General features: G+C 31.7%; 1 protein-coding gene across 3 annotated transcripts in view; it reads left to right on the forward strand.

Moving 5' to 3' along the window:
- LOC129798705 (pituitary homeobox homolog Ptx1) overlaps window positions 1-27,345 on the forward strand; it is an 84,297-nt gene that overhangs the window by 44,022 nt on the left and 12,930 nt on the right. For 2 of the 3 annotated variants that reach the window (XM_055841991.1, XM_055841993.1), the window contains exons 5-6: window positions 16,088-16,848; window positions 20,482-21,649. In XM_055841991.1, the coding sequence (XP_055697966.1) occupies window positions 16,088-16,702 (615 nt within the window). In that variant the 3' untranslated portion in view covers window positions 16,703-16,848; window positions 20,482-21,649. Of the gene's footprint in view, window positions 1-16,087; window positions 18,087-20,481; window positions 21,650-27,345 lie in introns of those variants that run through there. The other variant, XM_055841992.1, reaches the window with a different exon arrangement.

Genomic DNA, 27,345 nt, shown 5'->3' on the forward strand with positions numbered 1-27,345 from the left:
CGCCGTAAAAACGGAATCTTAACTTTGACTACTTTCAAAATATATTCGAGAGAAATAAAATACTTTAGAAACTGTAATAGCAAATGGAATTTTTATGATTAACCCTATTTAAGAATTAAATATTTTCTGAGTATCTTACGCATCAAATGTTGTATTTTCGAATTGTATAACCCTTTCTGTTATAAAATCTGTTATATTATAGTGGTAGCGCTTCTAACGGTGATCAAATGGCTTTAAGTTGTTCTTCAAAGTAAAAATCATTCTTTTTAAAGAAAAGTATCAACAAGATTAAATGAAATAGTGAAGTTAAAACTATCGACAAAATTAGGATAAAAAAGCAGCTAGATATACATAATGAAAACCACCATAATGTATGAACAAACATTTCAGTTGGTATAGAAATGTATACATCACAATGTACAATATTGAGCTTTTTCCATTTTGCCGCCCACTATTTCGTTTCATTTCCCACAATGAAACCAAAAACACAGGGAGATAGAAAATAATGGTATTGACATTTTACATTGTTGGCACTTCTTTTTCATTTTACTTCAATAAACACAATTTATTGTCATTGCTTTTTTGCAGATTTCACGTGCGAACCATTGACGTGATTTATATTCACAATTCGCAAATTTCAGACACTTTTTTTTCTCGCGGGAAAAAGAATGGCACTGGAGCTTTTCATGAGATCTGAAATAAAAATCAAGGTCTAGTTTAGTTGAGGGAAAGTTACTATCAGGCGGGAAATTAAAAGGAAAAGCTTCGTTTTTTTTTGGCTGGGGAGCATACATTTATTAAATCTGCACGTAACCTATGTATCTATGTGGGTACATATAGCATCTGAAGCAATTCTGTTCAACAGTATTTCCGTCTTCGTGTGAACATAAACAGAGGACTTTCTGGATGGTGTGATTTCTTTCGTTGTGACTCTGAGAGATTGTTGTAAAAGATATGAAGGATTTTGGTAACTACCTTTCGGATATAACAGTCTTATATTCTCAGACTGCGGGAAATCCTCGGGCTCAACTCGATGGGCAAAAGGAAGTGCAGTGCCTTGCTTGGAATTTATCTTTAATGAAGTGCCCTCCGCGTGTGGATGTGGTCTAACTTGCTAACGTTGTCTACATTGTGGTACTCTGCAAACATGTGAGACATTTAGGATGCCATGTAAAAGAAAAGAGAAATATAGGATGACAAATGAGACTTGAAGCATAGGAAAACACAAAAAAATACTAACAGCCCTCAATACATAATATCAGCCACTATTCCTTTATTGAATTCTAATGTCTTCGCAAAGGGAGGGAAATTTTAAAAGAAAATTACACTCTCTTCCGCACTATTAAATCCCTTTTTATGCAAAATAAAAGCCCAATCTAACTAATATTCTTCCCAATACCACCCCAACATTTGCTCTAAGAAAAGGGGTTGATAAAATATTTGCAGTCCAAAGGGGTGTTGCTATCAACCCCTAAATGGCTAAAAGTGATCACATGGCTGAATAGTTTTTAACGTTTTCCCGCATGGATAAATAATGCCCCTTTTTTTCACCATTGGACCTATTGAACAATGCAAGTGAAGTAAACAGGGAGTTCACGATAATAATGAAAACATTTAGCTGTTATTCAGTGGTGAGATTGATGATATACAAGGGGCTGATGTAGGTAAACCATAAGAATTTATGGGTTTGCCTGCGAATGAACAATTTGTCGTTCCCCCAGTAATTTTTTTTACATCCCTTGATAGCAACAAATTCAAAGGACAAATCGGTTTACAACTGATGCTTTTAAATAGGGATTCGATTGAGCAATTTTTAAATTACCATTCAATTTTGGAAGTAATTTTCCTTTTTTTTTTTAAATAAATAATAAAATTTGTCAAATGATTCTTAAGAGAATAAAGTCGAAAATTTTTAAATATTCTTCTATTTATTGTACTCATAAAAGAATTTAGAAAACAAAAATAAGTTTTAGTACGAAAGTCTTAATTTTCAGTAAAGTTTGTAAAGCCCTAAAAATTACTGGTTTTAAACTTTTCTTGAAGTCACAGTATATTTTAGACTCATTGCTTCTCTGGCTGGGCAGAGCTTTTAATGCTTTTGAAGCTTCCAAGTTCTAGCCCATGAGATAGTGTGCTTAAACTTAAGTATTTATACTTTGCAGAAAGCTTTAACCCTTTAACGACGAGACAATTTTCGCTGACAGAAAATCAACAATAAAAGTTAAACTGATAAACATAAGTTGTAAAACGTCTTACATCTAAACTTTGAAAAGCAAACAGAGTCTGATTTGGTGTATTTTTTGTCTCTATGAGCAATAGGGGCAAAAATAGCCCAAAAATTTGAGTAATTTTTCTGTCGATACCAATGACTGATAATTTTCACTCTAACGAAAAATTTTATGTTTGACTATTGTAGTTTCCTTTTCCAAAACGGTTTTGCTTAAAAAAATCTGGAAGTATAAAAAATAATTAAAATTAATTTTCAATATGAAAATTTAAAAATTCGTAATTTTTTAGTTTGAATATTTATCATATTACAAATAGGTGGAGACTTGTAAAAAATATCCTAGATTCCCTCAACCTTCTACTTTGCAATTACATATAAAATTCAAGAAAAAAATAACTTTAGGTAGTCAGGAAAAATTATTTTCTTTATGGGACACCGGTGTTCCAATCGTCCTTAAAGGGTTAATGAATAAATAAGGTTTATTAGGACTTTAAGAATTAAAAAAAGAAAGAGAAAGTCTTTCAAGAAATAAAATAAAATTCCCATGTAATTAAAAATGCATTGACATATATTTATTTAATTTTTTAGACAATTGCGAATCTTTTAAACAGTCAAATAAAAGTATTTTTGAAAATTCTTGTGAAAACTGCTGAAGATACTTTACATTACTTTGCTCTAAAAATGACTTAAAATATAAAATTTTGGGATCTTTTTTAAATTTTTGTTTATTTATAGGAGGTTCTCAAAATTTTATATTTTTACCTCAATCTTATGTCTTGATAATAAAAAATTCCTGTAAGTAATCTTTAAAACTTTTTCCAGAATTTTCAAAATTTGTTTTATTTGATTGACTGAAGGATTCTTAAATTTTTAAAATAAAAAAATATTTCTCATGTCTTATTGTTTTTCATAAATTCAAAAAAATGCAATTAAACGTTTACTAATTTATAAGAACGGTCTGAAATATCTTGAGAACGATCGATAAAATACATAGTAAATACATTTTGATCAAGAAAAAACTACATATTTAATTACATTAGGGTAAGTGTGCCAAACTCCGGTCAGCTTGCAATTCCGGCCACCTCTTTTGTTCCTCGAATTTCCATGAATTTTTAGTTTTTACGTACTCTAGAGATTATACAATGCAAAAGAATAACAAAACATGTAGCTTCGGTAAACGAGAAGATGTGAAAGAGACGTTGGAAGAATTCCCGAAGGGTAAGGAACTATGAGAATGAAGGTGGCCGAAATAGGGCACCAAAGCTATGTCTACATTTTTATTCATTTTAAAATGAATTAAGAATAATTTTAAAGTAAATAAAGACGATAAACTTTCTACAAGGTTCTAAGCAACACTCCTTAAGTAGAAGGAATGAAAAAAATAAATTTCTATTAAAGATATTACATTTTAAACTTGAGACTTTGGCGCTTGCATATGCAACTATGCCGAAATTTGGCACACTTACCCTATCTCTTTTAAAAATTTTGACTTTTTATTCATTTTTTAATATTCATTTGGCTATTACGAATATTTTCTAGCTCTTTTTTGTTAAAAGCCTATTAATTGCAGTACAAAAATATTGAAATTCTATTTACATTATAAGTAAAGTGTGATAAAGTTCAACATAGTTGCAAATAAGCGCTAAAGTCTTAAAGGCATCTAAATATTGGTAGCATTTTTCGTCAAAAATTGCTTTTTTGAAACAAAATTGCCTGCAGTTCTGAAGGTAGAAAAGTCAAAATTCTGTCAAAAAAAGCAATTTTTAACGAAAACTGATCCTAATGTGTAGAAGCCTTAAGTTTGAGGTGTAATATTTTTAATAGATAGGGGAGACCACGGCAAAATTAGCTACTTATAGAATTACATACCTGGGTGTTATAGTTTTCCTTAGAAAGAATATTGATATATTTATCTGTCTGATTCAAACATGTTTTCTACAAATTATATGTAAATAAACGTTTTATTCTCCGGATAATTCTGCCAGGATCTCTCCTATTGAAATTTCTTTTTACTTCTTTTTCAGAAGGTTTGTTGGGAACCTTGAAAAGCAGTTTACCAACTATGTTTTCTTTAAATAATTTCCTAAAATATTGAAAAATGAATAAAAATGCACATTGCTTTGGATAATATTCCGGCCACTTTGAGTGCAATTTCGGCCACCTTGCCTGTAAGAATTTTTTGTCTAGCAAAAGTTGTCTTCCTGTTTACGAGAAAGGATCGTAGACTGCCCCTCAAAACTCTGAGATCTTCCTCGTTATTTATCCGGAAGAGTTGACTTTACTGAAATTCTTCAAAAGGTTTTTCTGGGTTTTTCCATATCATCTTTTTCATAGAAGAGATGCTTTTCTTCTTTGGAAATCGTACATATAACTTTAAAAAAATTAAATTAATAAAGGAGTTTAGGGAAGTAAAAGATGTTGCCGAAATAGTAAACCTTATCTCCCTAGAGAGACACTTACAAAATGACTGGTTTTTTATACGAAGCACATGATCCAGATGGGGAATTTTACTCAGAATCTACAGAACGATTCACAGTTTTTAATGAACATTAGTATTTTTTTTAATGAAAAACCTCGAAAGAAAATCATTTGTACTTCACTACAGACTACTAGCCATACATACAATCCGTTCACATTTATCGTAAGACTCTTTCCGTGCTGAAGTATCCATAACACTATTTTTAACTCAAATTATACACAAAATTTAACGTTTTTGTATTAATATACATTCTGAAAAGAATAAATATTTGAAATTAAAAAATTCCATTGGCAATTCGAAGATTAAATCCAAATTTTAATAATTTTAGTTGCTTGGACGAAGTTACACTCAAATTGGCCGAAATTAAAAGCTGACAGAAATTTAGCACAGTTCCCCTACAGGTTCTAGCTCTGTCTTTAAAGTCAGGCTAGGGTATTACAATAACCGCAAATGTTTTGCTGAATTCATTAGTAATTCTAACAAAAATATTAAAAATAATAGCAATATTAAAATCATAATTTTAAAAATGAAAAAAATTAAAATATTAATAGAAATAAGAAATAAAATTAAGACCGAAAGATTTTTGCCTTTTATATATTTTTTATTTTAACCTTTTAAAAAATACATAAACTAAAAAATCGAGAAAAAATGAAATTATGAGTTCTTATGCAAATATGTAATTTAATTTTTTAAAAGCTTGAATCCTTTTCGCAATTTCTGTTTACTTAACTAAATTAAATAGTCTTAATATTTACGGGAAGGCTTTCAGGCTTCTCACACACTCTGGCTTCGATCATTTTATATTTTCCACATATTCCTTTAAAGAATCTGACCTAATAGCAATAACAGAAGCTTTCAGGCAATGCGAAATCCAAAAGCTTTCCCCTATTACATTGTCGGGGTTCTTTTTACAAAATTGTATTTAAAAATAGAATTTAGTTATGCAAGTACTTTAACTGAAAAACAAAACTTTTTTTAAGACTTAAAATTAGTTAAATATCGGAATGGGTTTTTGGTTTTGCGTCTACCGCCTATTACCGTTAAGAAGAAATCGGTAGTAGGGAAAGGCTTTGAGGCTTCGCACATACTCAAACTTCGAGCATTTCATGTTCTTTCCATTTTTTTTAATGAATCTAACTCATCTGACCTACACTAAAAATTTTTGACTGCTTTACAATGATTTTCACTGTAAATTTTATATTAAACGTGTAATTATGTGTACTGATACACATTCATGTAATTTCTACACATTTTGTCTGAAAACTGTGTAATGTTACACGAAATCTGTAACAAAATGTACATGTACACAGCTGTGTAATTATTCGCTAATTTCGCCGTACGGTGAAAAAAGACGTAATATAAAACGAGAAACTAAAATTTGATACCGTGAGACGTAAAAAGCGACTTTCGTTACAGTATTCTCTCTATTTTCGCATTATCAACAGAACATTACTTAAAAAGTACAATATTTCATAATTTAATTGATTACAAGGTTTACGATTGCATGAAATTTAAATTACACATTTTCAGATTACTCGTTTTGCTCAAATACATAATTTGAGTAACTTTACAAGAATAATCGTGGTAAAAAAGCAAACCAACGATTATGTTTGTAATTTTTTTTACTGTGTAATTGTGCATACAAATCCTGAAAGCGTTCCCCTAAATCTCCTTACGCAACCTATGTTTAACAAAAAAATATACATAAAGACTTATTCCAACTATTCGTGCTTTCTATAAATATCTTTTTATTTTTATAGAAAATAATGAGTATAATAAAAAGTCAGTGAAATAGAGAAATTTGGAAAATACCAAAGTATTCGGACATAAATAATTTTCATAAATGCATAAAATTATTAAAATATATGATATTTTCCTTATCTTCTTTTTCAGTTGATACATAAAATGCAAGCAAACCAAAGTATATAAATAACTTTTTATGAATTAAACTTGAAAGTTTAAATAAGAACAAAATTCCGACTTTGCTGAAAAGCATTAAATATTGTGTCAAATAAAATCTTGTAACAAATTAAAATGTCATAACATTCTGATTGATATTTCTCTGTCAGAGTTTTGAAGATAAAATAAATCTACTGTGACTGGTAGGTCCATCCAAATATACAGAGAATATTGAATGAAAGTACGCTTTTAGAGCTTTTTAGCAAAATCAAGTGTTTAGAATTGCATAAAGGATGTAAAGTATACGTTAAGGCTAATCTCCTCTTGACATATTTACGAGTAAAGTTAGCCAATCGTATAAATAAAGCAGCAATCGAATGAAATATTCTATTTGGTTGTCTGTTGCTGTTGCAACAAGCAACGAAATGGTGTATGCAAATTATCGATATGGTCAATGGAAAAATATTTCAGCCCAAAATCGTATAATTTACAGGAATTTGTGCGCATTTTCGATGGTGGTGGCTTGGCACAAAATCGATTCCCATTTAATTCAGCATTTTCCATTTGGGAGGGCTAACTTTTGGGAAGGGGAAGGGGGCAAGTGGGTGGAAATTTATCATTATAGGAAAGAAACCACTTGAATATATATGCAGGTTAAATATATATGTATGTTATTCATGCCCATACAGATTCCCCAAGACTGCAATAACTCATTCAGTGATCAAAACACGTAGTCCGAAGTTTTACTTTATATTGACAGAAGCGAATAACCATGTAGAATAACTAACTCTTCTTCAATCTTCCCTGACAGTATCATTGTTCACGTAGCATTTGGAGATTTGGGGGTGCATGAAGGAAATATGGATAAATTTTTCTTTTTCAATATTTTCCTGCAAATAGGGGGGAATGGGGCGGGGTCCTGTGCATGGGATGAATTTGTGGATGATGTATGATTTGGGTGCAACATTGCCAAAATTTAAATTTCATAATATGCACATTTACTATGTGTAAGTGCTATGTATAAATTGTAAATGTGCGGCGAATCTCAACTTGATATTGTGCTCATGAAATACGAGCATATTCAGCTTTATGCATATACGATTCAAATGGTAATCCGCTGAGATTTATTGTCTTAATCATACAGGGATTAACCTTATGTCGTTGAAAGGACTACGCGTGTTTGTATACATATACTTATATAGACAATTGTCCCTGGGGGTATATCATTTAGTTACTTCTATATGCACATAGTTGCTCTGAGAATTTATGCGATATAGTTAGGGATAGTACAGTCATACATTTTCAAATGGAACCTAATTGTAATTCTGTGTCATTGATTTGTCTGCAAATCTTAAGGTTCATACGTAGTCACTTTGCTAGGAAGATAGTCGAGTAATTAAGTTACCTAGTATTCATTTTAAATTTAATAAACGAACGACTCAAGTTACGAACAACCCATTTTTTCAATATGTTTTTTCCCCAAATTTCCTGAAAAGAGCCATGGGTCAAATCCATTAAGAAGACATAAAAAATTCAATTGTCCGAAGCTTCAGTCTTTCGAAGGTATAACGCTTTCTCCTATTCGTTATTTTTTCGACGATTTTCAGACTGCATGTTCGACTTTGTTTACGAATGTTTTCGAATTTTAAATAACAAGAAGTAATACTGTATATTGGCATTCTAAAATAGTAATAATACTGAGCTGAACCTCCTATCCAAAATCGACGTTATACGGGCTTCAGACCTAAGGCTTATACGGGCCTCAGGCCTAATGCCGGCTTCAGACTGGAGGTTTAGCCCAGTTTCCAAAGGTCTCAAAAATCTTAATAACAAACAATTTTATAGAGATTTCAAAATCTAATGAATCATTTGCCCTTAATATTTAATATATTTAATATATATATATTAATATATATTATATATATATATATTATATATTATATATATATATTAATATATTTTGGATGGTGAACTACAGAGTGAAGATTTGTAAAAAAGTTCAAGTGCATTGCAGCAGCAAAATTTCCCACCTGTACGTGATTTTTCCTCCACATTCGAAACCTGATGAAGAGGACATCCATCCTCGAAACGTCGTGAAGAATTAAAGAGAAAAAGTCAAGAAAGGTCTATTTCTCCGTTCACAATTTAATATTTAATCATAACCAACAATTTCCTAAAAAATCATGCTTGATGTAGAATTAGAGGAGTTAAGCTAAATGGCTAAGCCTTAGGTCTGAAGCCCGTATAAGGCTTAGCCATGTGGCTTAAATTCTCTAATTTCTTCTTAATCAAGATTTTTTGGAAAATTATCACTCAAGATTGGTCAACATGGGCAAGTGATCCAATAAATTTTGAAAAACCAATAAAATTGGTTGCTATTTTGAATTTCGAGACCATTGGGAACTGGGCTAAACCTTAGGTCTGAAGCCGGCCTTACCATAAGGCTTAAGTTCTCTATTTATTTATCAGTCGAAATTTTTTGGAAAATTTTGACTTAGAAATGGACTATTAAGGGGAATTAATCTATTTGAATCAGAAGAACAAATTAAATTGGTAGCTATTTAGGATTTTGATATCTTCGAAAATTAGGATAAACCTCTAGTATGAAGACGGTATTAGATTAACATTATAAATATCTTTAAGAAAATATGAGAATATTCAACTGGACACTTTGCAAGCCTTTTCACAATATTTCTACTTATGAAATTTAATAGAAATTTTGCTGTGTAATTTAACCTCAATAATTAAACCTCGACAGCTTTAAATATGTATACCGACCAAAGTTCCCAAAGCCAAAAGCGGATAGCCAAATCCTGAAAAGCTAAATTCCCAAATATGCCGGAATCCCAAATGGATCAAAATCGCGGAAAGCCAAAATCCCGAATGCCAAAATCCCGAAAACCAAAATCCCAAATGGTCAAAATCTTAAAAGAAATGATTTTATACAAAGGATAATGTGTAGAATAATTTTGCAGAACACGAAAAATTTCTCTTTGAATTTGATTTAGGATTTAGGCTTCTGGCATTGACGTTCGGGATTTTGGCTTTTTCGGGATTTTGGATTTTGGAAGTTTTGCTTTTCACTATTTTGGCTTTTTAGGATTTCGACCTATTCAGAATTTTGGCGCTCGGGATTTTGGCTTTCGAATTTTTGACCAGTACCAATTTAAATATATCAAATGATCACTTTTATTGATATGGGATATCTCCGGTGTTCGCTAATGAGTTTTTCACCTTAAGGCTCTTAAGACCTTTACACATTGGGACCATTTCCCTAAAAAAGAATATTTTTGACAGAATTTTGTTGACGTTTTCTCCTAGTTTCTAGACAATTTCAATACAAAAAGCAATTTTTGACGATAATTTCTCTCAATGTGTATAAGTCGAGGAAAAACATTTTTGGTATTTGGTTCTTGGTTTTGTCCAGAGCTTTCGGTACCGAAATTGACTTCCTTCAGTGGTTGTAAAGATATTAAAATTCGAGACCGAAAGCTCTAGGCAAGACCAAAAAAGTCTCTTCCTATTAGAATAACAGGGTTTTACTGGAGAATACCGCAGATAGCCTCCTATAGAAAAGGTGATGCAAATTCGAATCGTTTGATCACTTTTAGTTCAATTAAAAGTTTATTTGTATTTAATCAATGAGTATTTATTGACATTTCAGGATTTATTTTAAGAAAACAATCATCAAAATTTGCGAACAAACTCCCATATAGACTGAGGCTAGTCCTAGAGAATATTTAGCCTGTAAATATACGAACTTTCAATTCAGTGATCCTAAACCTTCATTCTCAAACATTATCGCTAAATTTTATGGTCTAAATATTCTCAAGGATCATCCTAAGTCTCTTCGGAGCTTTATCCACTTTTTCGTTAATTGAAGTAGTTGAAAAAAATCCGTTAAAATCAAATGATATTACGTTTCCAACTAACATTTAGATTCTAATGATAATATTGGGCATATGTGGACATACAATTCTAGAAAGAAAAGAAACTTAAAAAAACTCCATATTATAAGTAAAATACTGATTTTTTAAATACCTCAATTTATAATCAAAATAATGATCGCATTACACTTTCATCAATTCCTGACTAATCCGTCTCTCGGTTTAACTCGTACGTGTGTCTAGGGTATAAGTCTATCTAAACCATAAGGGTCATAAAGATTGTAAACGGTCTTCAGGCTAAAGGTATAACCAGTATTCTGAAGGATTCAAATTTCCAAACAATTGCAATGTTTATTCAGAATATTTTAAATCAATGTCCTTTGCTTTACCATACTAAGTGAATTTTTTTCGAAAATTTTGCTTAATCAAAAATTAAAATATTTTAGTCATTCAACAATCTCTTTGATGTTAATTAAAAATACATATTTATTTTTCTGCAAAAAGTATGTAATGTTATTAGAAAAGCCTCTAGCTCATGTTTCTTAATTGTTTATACAATTAAACGGATGAAATCAGTTAGACAAAAAATCAGTTTAAAGGTTTTTATAAGAATTCCATCATTCTCAGCAAAAGATTTATATGTAGGGGTCCTCTCGTAAGTCCTCGTTCGCCTCCCTCGGTGTCACTTTACAAAAAAAAATCATATTCTAGACCACATAGCATAAAAAATTCCATCCAAATCCACGATAGAAGAATAGAAATTCCCAAGAAGAATAATTATATTCCATTTGCAATTTATCAGTGACTGTGAAGCACATAATTGAATGCGTAAGAGGTGAACATTAATTTTCCCCAAAGACGAAAAACACAAGAATTGTGTTTTTTTTTGTTGGTAAATCTGCCCTCGGATTGCACCCCATGGAATAAGAAAAATACTTTGTCAAAGCAAGTAAATTCAGCAGAAAATGGTTCTGTGAAGTACGCGTGCAGGTAATTATTGTGAAACTAGTGTAAATCAGGGATTAATTTTATAATCCGGAACATTGCATGCTTGTGTCCTTAAATCAGCATAACGAAAGGACGTAAATTTATGTCATAGCCCTATGCCATACATAGACATACCCTATGCTATTTATATTTTAGCACTAGCGTGTCATGGATATTATTTGAAGTTGGTGCAATTGAACAGAAATGCGTGTGTGATATGTCAATTTTATAATTAGGTATCATGTTCAAACAAAATTATCTCTCTGGGATGTATTTATTTATTAATTCAATTTGCAGAATAGAGGAAAAGCGTTGACACTATTGGTCATATAGTTGGTTACAAATGTTTGAACAAAGTGATGGTGCAATCAGAGAGTAGGTGGACAATTCTGTGCATATATGAATGTAATTAAACTTCTCTGTAATTCAAGACCGCAAAACCACCCCCAAAACACACACAATCATCCACACATTTGCTGCATACTCATTATCCCCCTTTGTTGCACACAGAATACACAATAATGCCTCCCAGATGTATGTGAGAGGAAAATGTGGGGAGAAAATTGGGGTGCGGATGGTGGTCCTGGGCATCCAATTGTATGTTGCACATGCGTATCCTAGAATCTTCGTTGACAAGAATATCTCCATTTGCAATATGTATGATGGCATTACATAATCCCTCCAAATGCCCCCTCAGAATATTGCAGCTCATGCGATACACATTTCTCTATATAACATGCATGAGTTAATTAATAACAAATACTCATATGTTAAGAGGCTCTCCTCTAACATTAATTCATCCCCATCCAAGCCAAAGTAATTTATTACTTATTTCCAAAAGTCTTGCCTTGTAAGATGCTGTTTATATATGCTGACAGAGGTTTGAGGAAATTGATTAATTTTTACAGTACAATTTGCAATAGTACTTTCACTTAGAAGACAAATAGGGAAAATTATTAAAGTAAAATGTTTGCAAGATTATTAGCTTCCATCTTGCTATAAAAAATCTTAACCGTTTCTTAGAATTGTCCAAGTTTCATAGTATATGTTCATGGTTTAACCCTTTAAGGACGAGACGCTTTTTTCTGATCGAAAATCAATAATAAAAAAAGAAAATAATAAACAAAATTAATTAAATGTCTTACATCTTGCCTTGGACAATCCAACAGAGTCTGATTCGGCATATTTTTTGTTTCTACATTGAGAGAAATCCGAAAAAGTTAAAATAACATTCCGAAAATGTTAATTTTACCCTACAGTATTGATCAAAAATCGGTGTAAATATTACCTTTTTAGGTGTATTATGGATTAAAGTTACCCTTTTTCATGTTGATTTTACCCTCAAAAGGTGTAAAATTAACATTGAAAAATGTTGATATATTTTTACACCCGAAAAGTGTTAAAGTTATGACGAAAAAATGTTAATCATAGCCCCTTTTTTTCTGAGTATATGAACGATAGGAACAAAAATAGTTTAAAAAATTAAGTAATTTTTCTGACGATACCAATGAATGATAATTTTTACTCCAATGAAAAATATCATGTATGAGTTAGTGTACTTTCTATTCCCAAAAGGGTTTTGCTTAAAAAAATTTGGAAATATAAAAAATAAATTATCAGTGCGGTCATTTGAAAATTCGTTACTTTTGAGCTAAAATATTTGCTATATAGCAAATAGTTGGAGTTTTGCAAAAAATATCCTAGATTACTATAACCTTCTACTTTGCGATTACGTACAAACATTAGAAAGAAAAAACTTCAGGTAGTCAGAAAAAATAATTTTCTCTATGGATCACGGGTGACCCAATCGTCCTTAAAGGGCTAAATAATTTAATTTCATAATAATCGAGACTTTTAAAAACTTTTTACACTTTATGGTGTCTACAATTTTCGTCAAAAATTGCCTTTTTTAAAAAATTCTGACGTTTCTGTTTACAAGGAAAGGGGAAATTTTCTTTAAAAGGCATTTTTTAAAGAAATTTCTACTAGTGTGTAGACGCCATTAGAGGGAAGTCTGGTACCTTTGAAATGGGATAGGGAAAAGTACTCTCCTTTTGAACATTCATACCTTCGATCAATGTGAATTTCTTTTAATTTTCCTAAGAGACGTCTCTTAAGAAAAATAAAAGAAAATCCCATTATTCGAAAGTATGTACGTTTGAAGAAAGGGTACTGTATACCTTATACCTTTGAAATAGCAATTTTTACTACTATCACTGCTCGAACTCAAAGAGAGAGCAGAAGATTAGGGGAAAGTACTCTCCCTTCGAATGAACGTTTGAAGGGAGAGTACTTTCCCCTAAGATTTTTCAACCTGTCGCCATTCTGGAGCTTAAACGGTAAAAGATATCAGCTTCCTAACATCGGTGACCCCCAATGAAAAAATAATCTCCGGATTTTTTTTTTCCTTTTTCCCCTACTTCCCTTTCACCCCGTCCACAATTATGTTTTTTTTTAGGTTTTTATCAAAATTAACCCAAGTTTATTCAATGATTTTTCGATATACAGTAGACTCCCGCTAATTCGGCTCTTTTAAGATCGGGCAGCAGTTACATTTGAAAAAAAGTTTGTTGTCATTTTTCAAGTTGGATTATGATTATCAAATGAAGCAAATATGCTCAAATTTGCGATGATTTAACTTAGTTTTGATGTGATTTTGCATTATTAAGAGATTTTCATGATATTTAAATATATTTGAGTATGCAAACTCAATATGTGTGTAGTGTATGCAGATGAATAAAAAATCGTTGTATTTCAAAAAGTTTGGCGCACGAATTTCTCTCTAATTCGGGTGAGATTTCGGTCCCAAATGCCTGAATTTGAGAGAGTTTACTGTATTCTGAAGATGCCCCTGGTAAAAATTTCGTCAATGCATACCCATGAACGGATAATTCGCAATTTTGAATTTTTGAAAGTCAAAGTACAATTTATTTGGAGGGATGATTTTCCAACCAATTTGGCTGAATTTGAATTTCTTGGATTCCAGTCGACCATACTTAAGCCCATTCTTAATAACCCAGAGCAACACTTCAGTTAACATCGTATAAAATTCGAATGATTAGTTCTTATTTTTAAGCTTAGTTATGAAAAAAGGTTTTAATTAACAACTTTGAAATATTTACTTGAATATGATTAATAACCTGGCTTGGAACAAGCACTTCTGTATCTAAAAACATTTAAATGTTCTGTTTTTTTTTAAACGCTTTTGCATGAATGATATTTTTAGCTTAAAAAATTTAGAATTCAGTAACAATAATATCAAAACCGAGAGAATTAAAGACAATTTTGTAGTGTTTCAGCAAATTAATAAATTTTAAAAATTATCAAAAAAAAATGCTACAAAATAAGGTAAAGAACCCTCACTCTACCGGTGTCTTCGATTCGACTGGTGGATCAATATTTGAATGTTTTATGGTCAATTTCTATGAAATTGTCACTGATTGGTATTATTTATGAAATAATTGACCTATTAATTTTAGATCATACGCTAAATATTATAAGAAGTAATAGCAAATATAAATAAATTGAATAAATAATTCTACCGGTTAAGTTGAGGAACCGGTCGAGCGAGAGCACTTTACCTTAATCGATTTATATTTTCGTTCAAACTAATTAACACTAGCCCGAAGAAAAGTATCAGCATATTAAATTCAAAAATTAATTTATTAACTTAGTATTTTTGACTTCACTTCTTAATCCTTTCATTACATTTTTTTTTATTTTTGCATTTTAATCCTTTATATGTACGAAAAACAGTTTTTGAACGAAAAAGCTGTTGAATTTATTTGAGATGATGAAACCGCTATCGCCGTCTTAACGTTGATTTCGATCTCTAGGACAAAACAATGGGAAAGATTGTTCACTGAATGTAGGTTTTGTTACCTTATACCCTTACACGGTCTTCTGATTAAGATTTATTTACTTGACTTAACTGCTGTAATTTCTCAATAATTTTTTTTGCGAAAAATTGGTCTTAAAATTGTTTATTAAAGGTAATTTATTCAATAGATTTTTAAAAATCACTGTACTTTCTCTTATTTTATGAGTTCCAGACATTCAGGAACAAAGTCTGAAGACAACTAGTTTGAAGACAGCATTGCGATTTTATTAAAAATGATACGATCATAGTGTTTAACACAGTAACAAAGATCCATATTCACAACTTAGCTCTTAGACCAAACTTTGATAGTTTTAGCCTCAGGCAAATTTTTTTTTCAGCCTTAAATCTAAACTTTCAAATGGGTTACCTATCACATGGATTTCGGATTTATTAGCCTTTGTATAATTAATTTTAAATGTACTAGAACGCTAGCACTTTGGAATAAGTATTTTTATGTCTTAAATGGATCCAATCACCTGATAATGAAGCAAAATAACCAATTATGCTTTTTACATTTTTAATTAAAAAAAACTTAAAAAATTTTATCATTGAAAATTTATATAACCAGAGTGTTCTCATCTATTTCTCCTATTCAAGATTTATACATAAATTTAATGTATTCATGGGCTTAATATTTATAGGCGAAAATATCTATATATTTCTTAATGCTGTGGTATAAATGAGCGGTATAATTCATGTGCACGTGTTGGTCTGTATGAATTTTGCAGGTATGGTTCAAGAACCGACGGGCCAAGTGGCGCAAACGTGAGCGGAATGCAATGAATGCCGCAGCCGTCGCGGCGGCAGACTTCAAGAATGGTTTCGGGACACAATTCATGCAGCCCTTTGCTGATACAGATACTCTATATACATCATATTCGCCATACAATAATTGGGCGACCAAAGTGCCCTCTCCACTTGGCACCAAAACTTTCCCTTGGCCTGTGAATCCTCTGGGATCAGTGGTATCGACAAATCATCATCAAAATTCTGTGAATTGCTTCAATTCATCGGCATCATCTGTGGCTGTTAGCATGTCAACTTCGGGGACAATGCTGCCGGGCGGAATGGGTACAGGTCTGGCGGCTACGGGTCCTGGTACTGCAGTTGCAGCACCACCCTGTCCCTATACAAATCCCACCAATCCTTATTCAATGTACCATCATAGAGCTACAGCTGAGCCCTGTACAGCCATGAGTTCAAGCATTGCTACCCTTCGTCTGAAGGCCAAACAACATACATCCGGCTTCAGTAGTCCCTACTCAGCTCCGTCTCCTGTCTCGAGGTCCAACTCAGCAGGACTGTCCGCTTGTCAGTATGCTGGAGTAACGGACACTGTGTGAGAAAACGCCTTGGGCTCCTTGCTGAACAGCCAACTTCAGCATCACTCCCACAAGAATCACGAGGATGATGACATCCTGGGGCCCAATAATGACGGTGACGAAGTGGAAGAGATACAAGATTGAACAGCATTTCCAACTGAATTCCTGTAAGTCTCTTTTAGTAAAAAAAAATTAACTAGGTTCTTTATCCCGAATACTAGGGTCCTTCTGGCGAAATATTCGTTTCGGTTACGAATTCTTTGAATACGAAAATAGTTTTTTAGTGTATTGATACAAGCGATATAAACCTTTGTTCACAAGCAATCTCTCAGACTATAAAGATTTTTTATCTTTTTTTGAGTCTTTTACATTACCAGTTCGAAGATCATTAAGAATCCATATTCATAAGTAATTTTTCGAATTTAAAAATATCACATTAGACTATCTCTGTTTAAACGTTTAGAAGATGATTCATATTCTTGCATTCATAAATCTTCTCCGTGAGGAGCTTTCTATTAGCTGAACCCTGTTTTACTGATTCAAAAATAATTCGAAAAGGACACAATGTTTTCGAAATTTGAATCGACGACCAAAAAAAAGGTAAATTTCAAGAGAAAGAAATTTTAGAACTTGTTTTAAAATTAATTAACGATAATGTTCGATAACCCATTAAGGATATTCTATTATTTGAAATACAATATCGAAAACAATGCTTTTCGATTTTGGTTTTGATATGACAAGTATTAAAATTTGAAAAAAAAGTTTTATCAACATTTATGCAACATATCCGCAACCTTATTTTAAAATCTTCAAGATATTATGCAAGCATTCCGAAATTTTGTTTCCAACCTCAAATTTCGATAGTTTCCGCTTCCTTATTCGGATCGGAGTTATTTGGATGTCATCTTGATTTTTCAATTTAAAATCTATAATATTAGATAATATAAAAACAAAGAATTCTCTAATAATGCCTAATGTTGCTTAATTTTTTTAATCCTAATCCCAAAAAGTATTAATAAAAAATCTTGTCTTAATTACTTTTTCTAAGAAGTTAAACAAATTCACAAAAAATCATACGAATAACACGAAATGGATATCTGTCATTCAGTCTCCCAATTAAACGAATAAGAAAGCGAGCACTGTATTTCTAAACAAAATATGTTCTTACTTTCAAGCCCTGTGAATTTCGAAGTTGTAAATTAACGAGTTTCAGGAAGAAGAGAAAAGCAAAATCACGATCTAAAGTTTTGTCTTCGAATTTCGAATTTCATCCAAGGTTTCAACTCTATGGATTGATCTGTCCAAAGATTAAAAGTTTCGGATATAATTCGAAAAAAAGCTTAGAAGGGAATTTGAAAAAGTAAAGCTATTTTTCAGTTTTTCTTGTTAAAATTTTGCAGATATTGTACCGCAACTCAAACAAATTTGCTCATAGTTCTTGTCTTATTTCGACGAACATTGTGAAATATGTACTTTTTAAATAGTTTTTAACATACAATTTCGAAATATATCAATCTAAAAAGTCAATTCTGTTTAGAATAAAACTTGTGATTACGTTTCATTTAATGAAAAAAAATTACATATAAATATTGTGGTTTCCTTTTCCAAAACGGTTTGACTTGAAAAAAAATTAGAAGTATCAAAAATAATTAAAATCATTTTTCATTATGAGAATTTAAAAATTCCTCATTTTTAAGGTTAAATATTTACTATAGGGTGGAGTCTACACTTATGGATGTTATACACTCGTGGACAGCATGGAGAAATCTTAAGTTCTTGTAAAACAGATTTCGAAAAGTTATAAAGTTATTAGTTTATGATCTAATTACAATTTTTTTTTTTTTCTAAATCTGTTAAATAAAATAACTTAAGATTTGTGTATTGTCATTGTCCATTAGTGTGTATAATATCCATAAGTGTAAACTCCACCCTATAGCAAATAGTTGGAGACTTGCAAAAAAATATCCTAGATTGCTTCAACCTTCTACTTTGCAATTAAGTACAAATATAAGAAATAAATTATTTCAAGTAGTCAGGAAAAATTATTTTCATTATGGGACACCGGTGTTCCAATCGTCCTTAAAGGGTTAAACCGACGCGTTACACAAAAGTGAGCAAGTTCATGAAAAGGAGGACAAGGACATTTATTCCACAAAACTACACAAAAATTCACTTTTTGCAGCAAACGTTTACACACTGTTGTTAACATTATTGACGATTGAAGTGTCAAGAATATCGAAATTCAAAATAGTAGATCAATCAGTGCTATAGCGGAGAACACATGAACTTGAACTTTAGGCTTCCGGTAGATTTTCGAATAGGTTTGGCTTGGCTTTGGAGTGACTCAGCCTAAACACAAGTTGATTTTGATTTTTCAATAGTGTCTTGGATAAAAGGTAAATGGAACTTTATTTGCACAAAAAGTCGTTGATGATCGAAGAATTCAAATTCAATTTCGAATTTTCATACTAAATTTTCGAACAAGGTGGGGAAAATTTATCAAGTATCACACTAAAAAGCTCGCAAAAGAGTTATTCAGTGATTATGGAGTGATTAAGTAATGGTACAAGAACATCAAGGGTCGTTGTTCTGTTTTATTCCTCACAACAATATGAACACCATCACATTTTGACACTTGAGCACTTCGAAATTCGAACAGGATGTATCTCAGACACCTTGCGGAATTATCTAAAAGTAAGAAAGTCTCTTTTTTGGATCTTCAAATAAATTTTCGAATTTTTCAAGATCTACTTTTGTACGGAAAGACTCTTCCCGTACAGAAGTAGATCTTGAAAAATTCGAAAATCAATTTGAAGATTCAAAAAAGAGACTTTCTCACTTCTTGATAATTCCGCAAAGTGGCGGAAGTTACATCCTGTTCGAATTTCTAAGTGTTCAAGTGTCAAAATGTGACGGTCTTCACATTGTTGTAAGGAAAAAACAGAACAACGCAGTTTACTGTTCTTGCTTAAGTATTTAATCACTCCATAATTACTGAGTAACTCTTTTGCCAGCTCTTTAGTGTGATATTTGATAAATTTTCCCCACCTTGTTCCAAAATTTAGTATGAAAATTCGAAATCGAATTTGAATTCTTCGAACTTCAACGACTTTTTGTGCAAATAGTGTTCCATTTACCTTTTATCCAAGACACTATTGGAGAATGAAGATCTACTTCTGCTTGAGCCCATTCTGTCTTTTCGAAAGGTTATTTATTACTGAAAGGAGCCACTCTGGCTCGCATATTCCCGAAAAACTTTATTTAGGTCAAACTCATTAAAGGAGCATGGGAAAAATATTAAGTTTTCGAAACCAGAGTGTGTTCGAAGCCTGAAAACTTTCCCCTACAGCCGAGTGCTCAATAATTGCAGGAACTAACGTTTGTAAATTCGAAAGATCTACGAACGGAATTTCGAATTTCGTTTTATTGCTTGTGAACTGAAGGATTCTGCTCAATCTTAATTACTTAAAATCAATATCTTTGTCAACAAATTACAAAAAAAAAAGTATCTTAATGTACAAGACACAGAAGGACCCTATGGTTTCACAAAGAAATGAATGTAGGCGGCAAAGGCAGTTGGAAAAAAAGGGGAGAAAATATTTCTTATCACCGCACAATCTCACAGCATATTTCAGATGGCGTATTTTGCGTTTACGTGACTTTCAAGAATACTCTATCATTTGTCGCCTAATTGCAAATTGAAGCTAAATAATGTTTTGTCTGCTGTTATCGGCCGATAAGACGAACCGAATACAATGGTGAGCCCCATTTATAATTAAAAATTCTCTGATTGGTTTCAGTTTCTAAATGGGCGTCAATTCGTGCCGAAATTGCGATAAGAATCACCTAATTACCAGCGTAGAAATGTTATCATTATTTAATTTAGGCTTTAATCAGTGCCCAAATTGCTTATCAGCCAAATTAGAGGCGGTTCTTTTCTTCAACACGAACTTTGTGAGTCATCCATATTTGTGTGTCGCGAAATGGTTATATTTTTTTGTATATTGGAGAAGCAAAAAAAAAACGTTCATGATGGATCGGCAAAGTCAATCAATCACAGATCCTAAAACATACATTGCTTGACGAGAATTATCAATGAAATAATATCAAAAAATGCAATGATTTTATTTTCTTTCAATTTTTTTTTTTTGGATTTTGATCAAAAGAAAAGGAATGAAGGAAAAAAAGAGCGGCAAGAATTGAGAAGAAAAAATGAAGACAAATAACATTCTTGAACATGTGACATGTCCTTAATTTAGTAATGAGAAAATTCAATGTTGAAGAGTCATGTGCAATTTGTAAAAAAATGAAAGATTATAAAATAGAATGAAAATATTACAAGTCACAACATTGGAAATAAAAAAATATATAAAAATTAGATCGACTTAGGTTAATCCAACACCTTTAGGTTAAATTTAGCAATTAAAGGAGTTTCTTAAAGTAAAAAAACAGCTACAAAATAGTGAGGTTAGGTCATAAGAGGACATTGTAAATAAATAAATAAATGATAAATAGAAGAAAACTTGAAAATTAAACTTACTTCCACTTTTAGATACCGTACATAAATGTATGATGAATTTAGAAACTCAGATTTTTTTTATCTGATCTCATTTCATAATTTTTATTCCATCATTGTTTTTGATTTTGTCTGAATTAGACAATAAAAACCTTTATAAAAAAAAGTAAAATTCTGAGAAAAAAATGTATATGAGTACCTTGCCATCACGTTCACATCTTACGATAAATTGCCATAAAGTTCTAAATCATAATGATTCTTCTTTGTAGGAAAAACAAATGCCAAAAAACAAGTGTTAATACAGAAAGTTGTAAAGTTAAAAAAAAGAGAACATCCTAAAAGAAATAAATGAAAAAAAATAAGTAATCTATAATTAAAAGATGAAATAAAAATACACACATCAAATAAGAGTTGTCTAGTCAGATGATATAAAAATAAAAAGTGAAATTAAATGAATATTAGTTTTATTTGGTCACTCACTCCATTTTCCCATTTCACCAAAAGGATTTTTCTTCTCCCCTCCCCCTCTTTGCTTTCCAATGTGATTCAGCCGGAGAATATTATGGTGATAAAATGAAGGAAAATTGACCCTTATTTTATGAGGTTAATAAAACCGAAATTCGGTGCGAGAAAATTCATACACATGCGAAGAAAACATTTATATATGTTTTATAAAGAAAGAGGCAAAAACGGAGGAAAATGCTGAAAGTAAACTAAAAGAGACGCATCTCACACTGGGAAGATGAACGGAACAAAACCACCCCTAATCCGGACAACAAAAGGGATCCCATTTAATGAAAACTATTTTGTTATTTAGCACTATACGATTTTGGAAGATGAATTTATACTTTGATTTGATTATAGAGGGTGAGTAAATATGTGTATTCTGTGAGGGTGCATTGTAATGATGTTAATTTAGCTGTGGAATAATGAATAAGCAATGAAATAAAATTTGGATTAAACTAACAAGTAAATTTTAATATTATGCTTCATCAATCACCTTGCATTCTCAAATGCACCATGTGGACTAAATTGTTTTTGATGCACTATTTCATACTCAATTTTAAGTTCTTATTTTTTTTCCATCACACTATACACACCTCCTTTGCATAAATCCAACACATACAAATTATGTATGCACACAAAATTACATAAAAGATGTAAATGTATATGCCTAGTATATAGAACGAGACTCCACATAAATCCTTAATTAGTGAATCGGTCCTGTCATAAATATTCAAATCAAAACTTTGGAAGCCAATTATGAATTCTGAATGTAAAATGTTACAATTATACGCTGAGGTTGCTCGCCTGAATACTTTATGCTGCGGCAACCATATTCAACATCATTCCCGTAGGTGGATAACAGAAATGTACCCTCCCAATCATTTTGCCATGTTACAAACTTTTGGGGCTGTTTTCAAGGGGAATTTATTCCAAAAATTCATGCTTCTTCAAAGGCATTTTTTTTTGGGCAACGAATAATTTATTTTATTTTATTTTTTATTATTATTTTTGATTCACATTAAATAGAGGACATTAATTTATGCAAACATCGATATGAGCGATATTTCAGGAAAAGCAAGATGTAGGGCAAACTGGGGCACTACCGAACATGGGGTAGCATCGAGCACTGATTTTTATTTTTAAACTACTTGGACCATGACGATCATTTCTTCAGGGGACAAGCATCCCTATAATAATAATAATAATAATGCTGGAACAACATTCCATGAAGGAGCAAGGCCTTCCCGCAAGGGGATTTCTAGACACGCATTATTTTTTTTCTTGTACGGGATGAGGTTGTCAGTTCCATGCCCGTGGAATCAAGTAAAGTGAAGCTTACTGGATGCAAATCAAACACCTTTAACGCCAGAAAAATTCCTGGTGACCTAAAGGGATTCGAACCCGGGACACTTGCATCATAGAGCGATTGCTCTACCATTTGACCCCTCTCAGAGTGCCCTCTGAAGTCTAAAGGTGACCCTAAATAATAATCGCGTGAGGTGTGTTTGTGGGCTGGGCCCTTGTGATCATATCTCCAGACACCGTAACATTCTGGTGGATTGTGATCTCCCAGCACTCCTCTGTCAGAAATCGGTTTCATTTGGTTTCATTTCTCTTTTGTCTAATTATATCAGGAGGGTCGTATTACTTGGCCTAACTACTGATTACTGGGGCCTCGGCTGAAGTGGGATGACTCCTGGTGCCCAGAGCTCCCTCAAACCAGCTATTCCGAACTATTTTTGTCGACGGAGTTGTCCTGTTTAACTCTCTTCCCTTGCATGCCACATCGTCATTGGTTGGTATTGCTAGATTCTATCAATCGGGTCAGGTTGAATCTTGATTTTTTAGTTGCTCTTTCTCCATTATAAGGTAAAGTGCCCTCAAGTCGACCGGTTCCTCAATTTGACCGGTAGAGTTCTTTATTGAATTTGAATGAATTGAATTGAATTGAATTTATTTATATTTATTCAATTTATTTATATTTGCACTAATATTTGGCGTATGATCTAACATTAATAGGTCAATTATTCCATAAATAAATACGAATCAGTGACAATTTAATAGAATTTCACCATTAAAACATTCAAATATTGACCACCGACCGGTCGAGTCGAGGAACCGGTCCACTGGAGGTTGGTCACCAACGCTAAGACGTCGATGGACGCATGGGAGGTGGGAAATGTGAAATGCAAGATGAAAATAAATACAATACAATACAATACAATACTCGAAGGCACTTTACCATGTCTTTTTAATTTAATTAATTTCTCTAATCAAACCATGTAGGAGCGGACCCTATTAGCTTTTCAAATTTAAAATTAATAAAAATAATAATATAATTTAAGTCGAATATTTGATTAAAAAATCGCCCTGTTCGGCGCTACCCCGTGTTTGGGGATGCCCCAGTCTCCCCTACAACTAAAAAGGTGTTTCGAATAACTAAGAATTGTAAAAGATACTTTAGAAATGAGCAGTAAAAATTAAATTCGATAGATAAAAATATTAAATATGATCAATTTTCAATTCAAAAAATTCAAAGCATCTAATGCCCAACACACAATAACTTTTGTTTAGTAAACATGTTTTTGACATTTCAATGAGAGTGAGTGAGATTTAGATCTAGTCATCTCGCTCATTCTTATGGGAAATTTTGAAAACATGTTTACAAACAAAAGTTATTATGCGCTGGTCATAATTTTCATTGAAGTTTTAAGAGAAGAAATAAGACAGTTTTTGTTTAACCTGCAAACATCTTAATGATGACGTAATGATGTATTTATTGATTAGATTAATTAGACCCATCTTTGCAAATATTTAGGTATTTTACTGAGATATTCAACAAACAAATAAAAAGTAAAATTTGATCAGCAAAAAATAAAAATGAGCTGTAAAAAATTAAAAGTAATCAGAAAAGACTTTAAAGGATTTATTTTCCTTCTAATAAATCCTACATTATTTTACTAAAATCAGTCAGTAAAAAAAATAAAACTAGGTTTTGAATTAGTGTTACAAGTTGGACAATTCGCCGGTACAAGTTGGGTATGGCTTCTTTCTTGATAAATACAGTACAAAATTTATTTTTAAGCACCAGGGACCAAATTATAAAACTAAAACATTAAAAATATACAAATAAAAATGAAGTACTAAATTTATTAAGACAAGAAGCCCTGTCCAAATTGTACCATTGCCCAACTTGTACCCCTGTCCAACTTGTACCACCTTACCCTATTCAACAAAAAAGCGGTCAATAGACATAAAAATCGGTCAGCAAATTTTGCATTTCGGTTTTACTCATTTTATCGAAAAACAAATCAGCAACGTAAAATTTCATTCAAAATTCAAGAAAAGTCCCTTGAAAATTTCAGGAAATTTTGGACATTTTGTAAAGAAATGATTAGTTTCGCTTTTTGAGACAAAGAGGCATTTTCTGAGTTTTAGAAAATTATTAACCATTTTAGTTCGTCTGATCAAATTTACTATTTTTATTATTTTACTGCAATTTTTAATTTGTTGCTGCTGACTTAATTTTTTGCTGCACACTTTTAACTTTTTATTGCTGACTTTTAATTTCTTGCTCACCCTTTTTAATAAAATAACTGATCTATATTTTTACTGCACTATTCAAAATTTCATGCTTATTTTTTAATTTTACTGACCATTTTTTTAATTTACTTTTTTTACTGACTATTTTCTATTCTTTGCAGACAATTTTTAACATTTTACCGCTAATTTATTTTCGGCTTTTACTGACCAAAATTGAATATTTTATTTTGCTTACTAAATTAAGTTTTGGGTGCAGAAGATTGGTAAGAATTTTAATAAAAATGGTAAGTAAAAAGAAAAATGGAAAGTAAAAAATATAAGTTGGCAAAGGGAAAAATTAAAAAATCTCGAACCATTTTAAAATTTTGCTTATAAAATTTACTAATTTATTTACCAAAAGCTTTTTCACCTACTTTTTAGCTATATATGGGACATCTTTTAGATCTGAAAAAAATCATAAAATCAAAATTGACATCCTTTCTTGCTGTGATTTGCTGTGATATCCAAACAATAAAAAGGAGTGCAAAAGATTACAATAAATGTATGCAGAACATTGGAGAAAGAATGAGATGAGATTTTGATTTAATGAAATTTTCTTGACCTAAAATGTGTAGCGGAGCTCTTAGTGAACGATTTAAATTTTTTTGTGACCAAATTTAATTTTTTAATTGACCAAATTGATTTTTATTACTATTTTGTTTTTTTTTGTTTAAAATCGAAAAAAATCGCATCGATTTGCGCACAATAATCGACTAATCGACAGTTACATGATTCAATAGTCTCTTCTTTAGATTAAATGGGGAGCCTAGTTCGCAGTATCTAAAAATCAAATTCCACTGGCACTGATATCTCGGGCGATGCACGTACTTTTACAACGAATTCAATCACTTGACGCTGTTTTTAGTTGATAGCTCGTTATCAAAAAGATGTCCAATTGAGTGAGCCCCACCAAAAATCGGGAAAGGTATTCTCTTCCTTTTGTGGAAAAACAGTTTTTTTTATAGCGGCCCACGATGGTTGAACATCTAAAAAGAAAGTTCAAGATGTACTCACTGAAAGAAACCCTCAGATTCAAACTTTCCACTGATCATGAAAATTTATTTTTAAACTCCTTAGTACTGTACTTCAGCACTAAACACTATCAACTCCAGTTATTGGCCAAAGAGGTCATCCTGGCTTTAACAACTGTTCACCAAATTTTATTTACACTTTGGAGAAGAATTACAAACACATCCTTCTAGGAAACTTGACTATACATACATTTCAATTTTTGAAGTCGCGTCACTTTCTCCTTAAAAATGTTATAGTGTGTCCTCTCCGTAAGTTTAGCTCTATGATCAAAACGCTGTAACAGGTTCATAAAAATAGATTTAAACTTCAAGGTAACCACATTTTCATTTTTTGGTCTTCATAACCAGACTCTCCTTGAATGTTAAGGATAAAATAATTTTTTTGAAAGTTTTCAATGTTTCGTTATAGTCTCAATTGAAATTATAAAAAAAGAAATAAAACTAAAATTGTATGCTTTGAATTGATTTTCGGACTTATTATAAGTATTATTAAGGGCTTACTGAATGTTATTTAACATTATAATAATGCTGGCACAACGTTCCATAGAGAAACAAGGCCTTCCCACAAGGGGATGTCTAGACATGCATTATTATTTTTTTTTCTTGTACGGCATGAGGTTGTCACTCCCATGCCCGTGGAATCAAGTGCAGTGAAGCTCACTGGATACAATCCGAACACCTTTAACGCCAGAAAAATTCCGGGTGACCGAAAGGGGATTCGAATCCGGGACACTTGCATCATAGAGCGAGTGCTCTACCACTTGGCCCATTGAGTGCCCATTTAATATTAACTTCTTGAACGTAAAGTTTAACTTCCCAGTGAGCACTCACTGCTAATCGATTTAAATTTAGTTGAAAACATAATTTTTTTTCTTGAACTGCTGACAGGTCAGTATATTTTTGTTGATCGATTCAGCAAAAATATGCTGAAAACGCTGCCTTTTTCATATAACTGTGCTATCTGGGTTAACCATATTCGTAATTGAAATTTCAATTGAAACGGTTTAATAATAAAATCTATTCTTTTA

This window comes from Phlebotomus papatasi, chromosome 1, assembly GCF_024763615.1.
Source record: "Phlebotomus papatasi isolate M1 chromosome 1, Ppap_2.1, whole genome shotgun sequence".
In the NCBI taxonomy this organism is placed as follows: Eukaryota; Metazoa; Arthropoda; class Insecta; order Diptera; family Psychodidae; genus Phlebotomus; species Phlebotomus papatasi.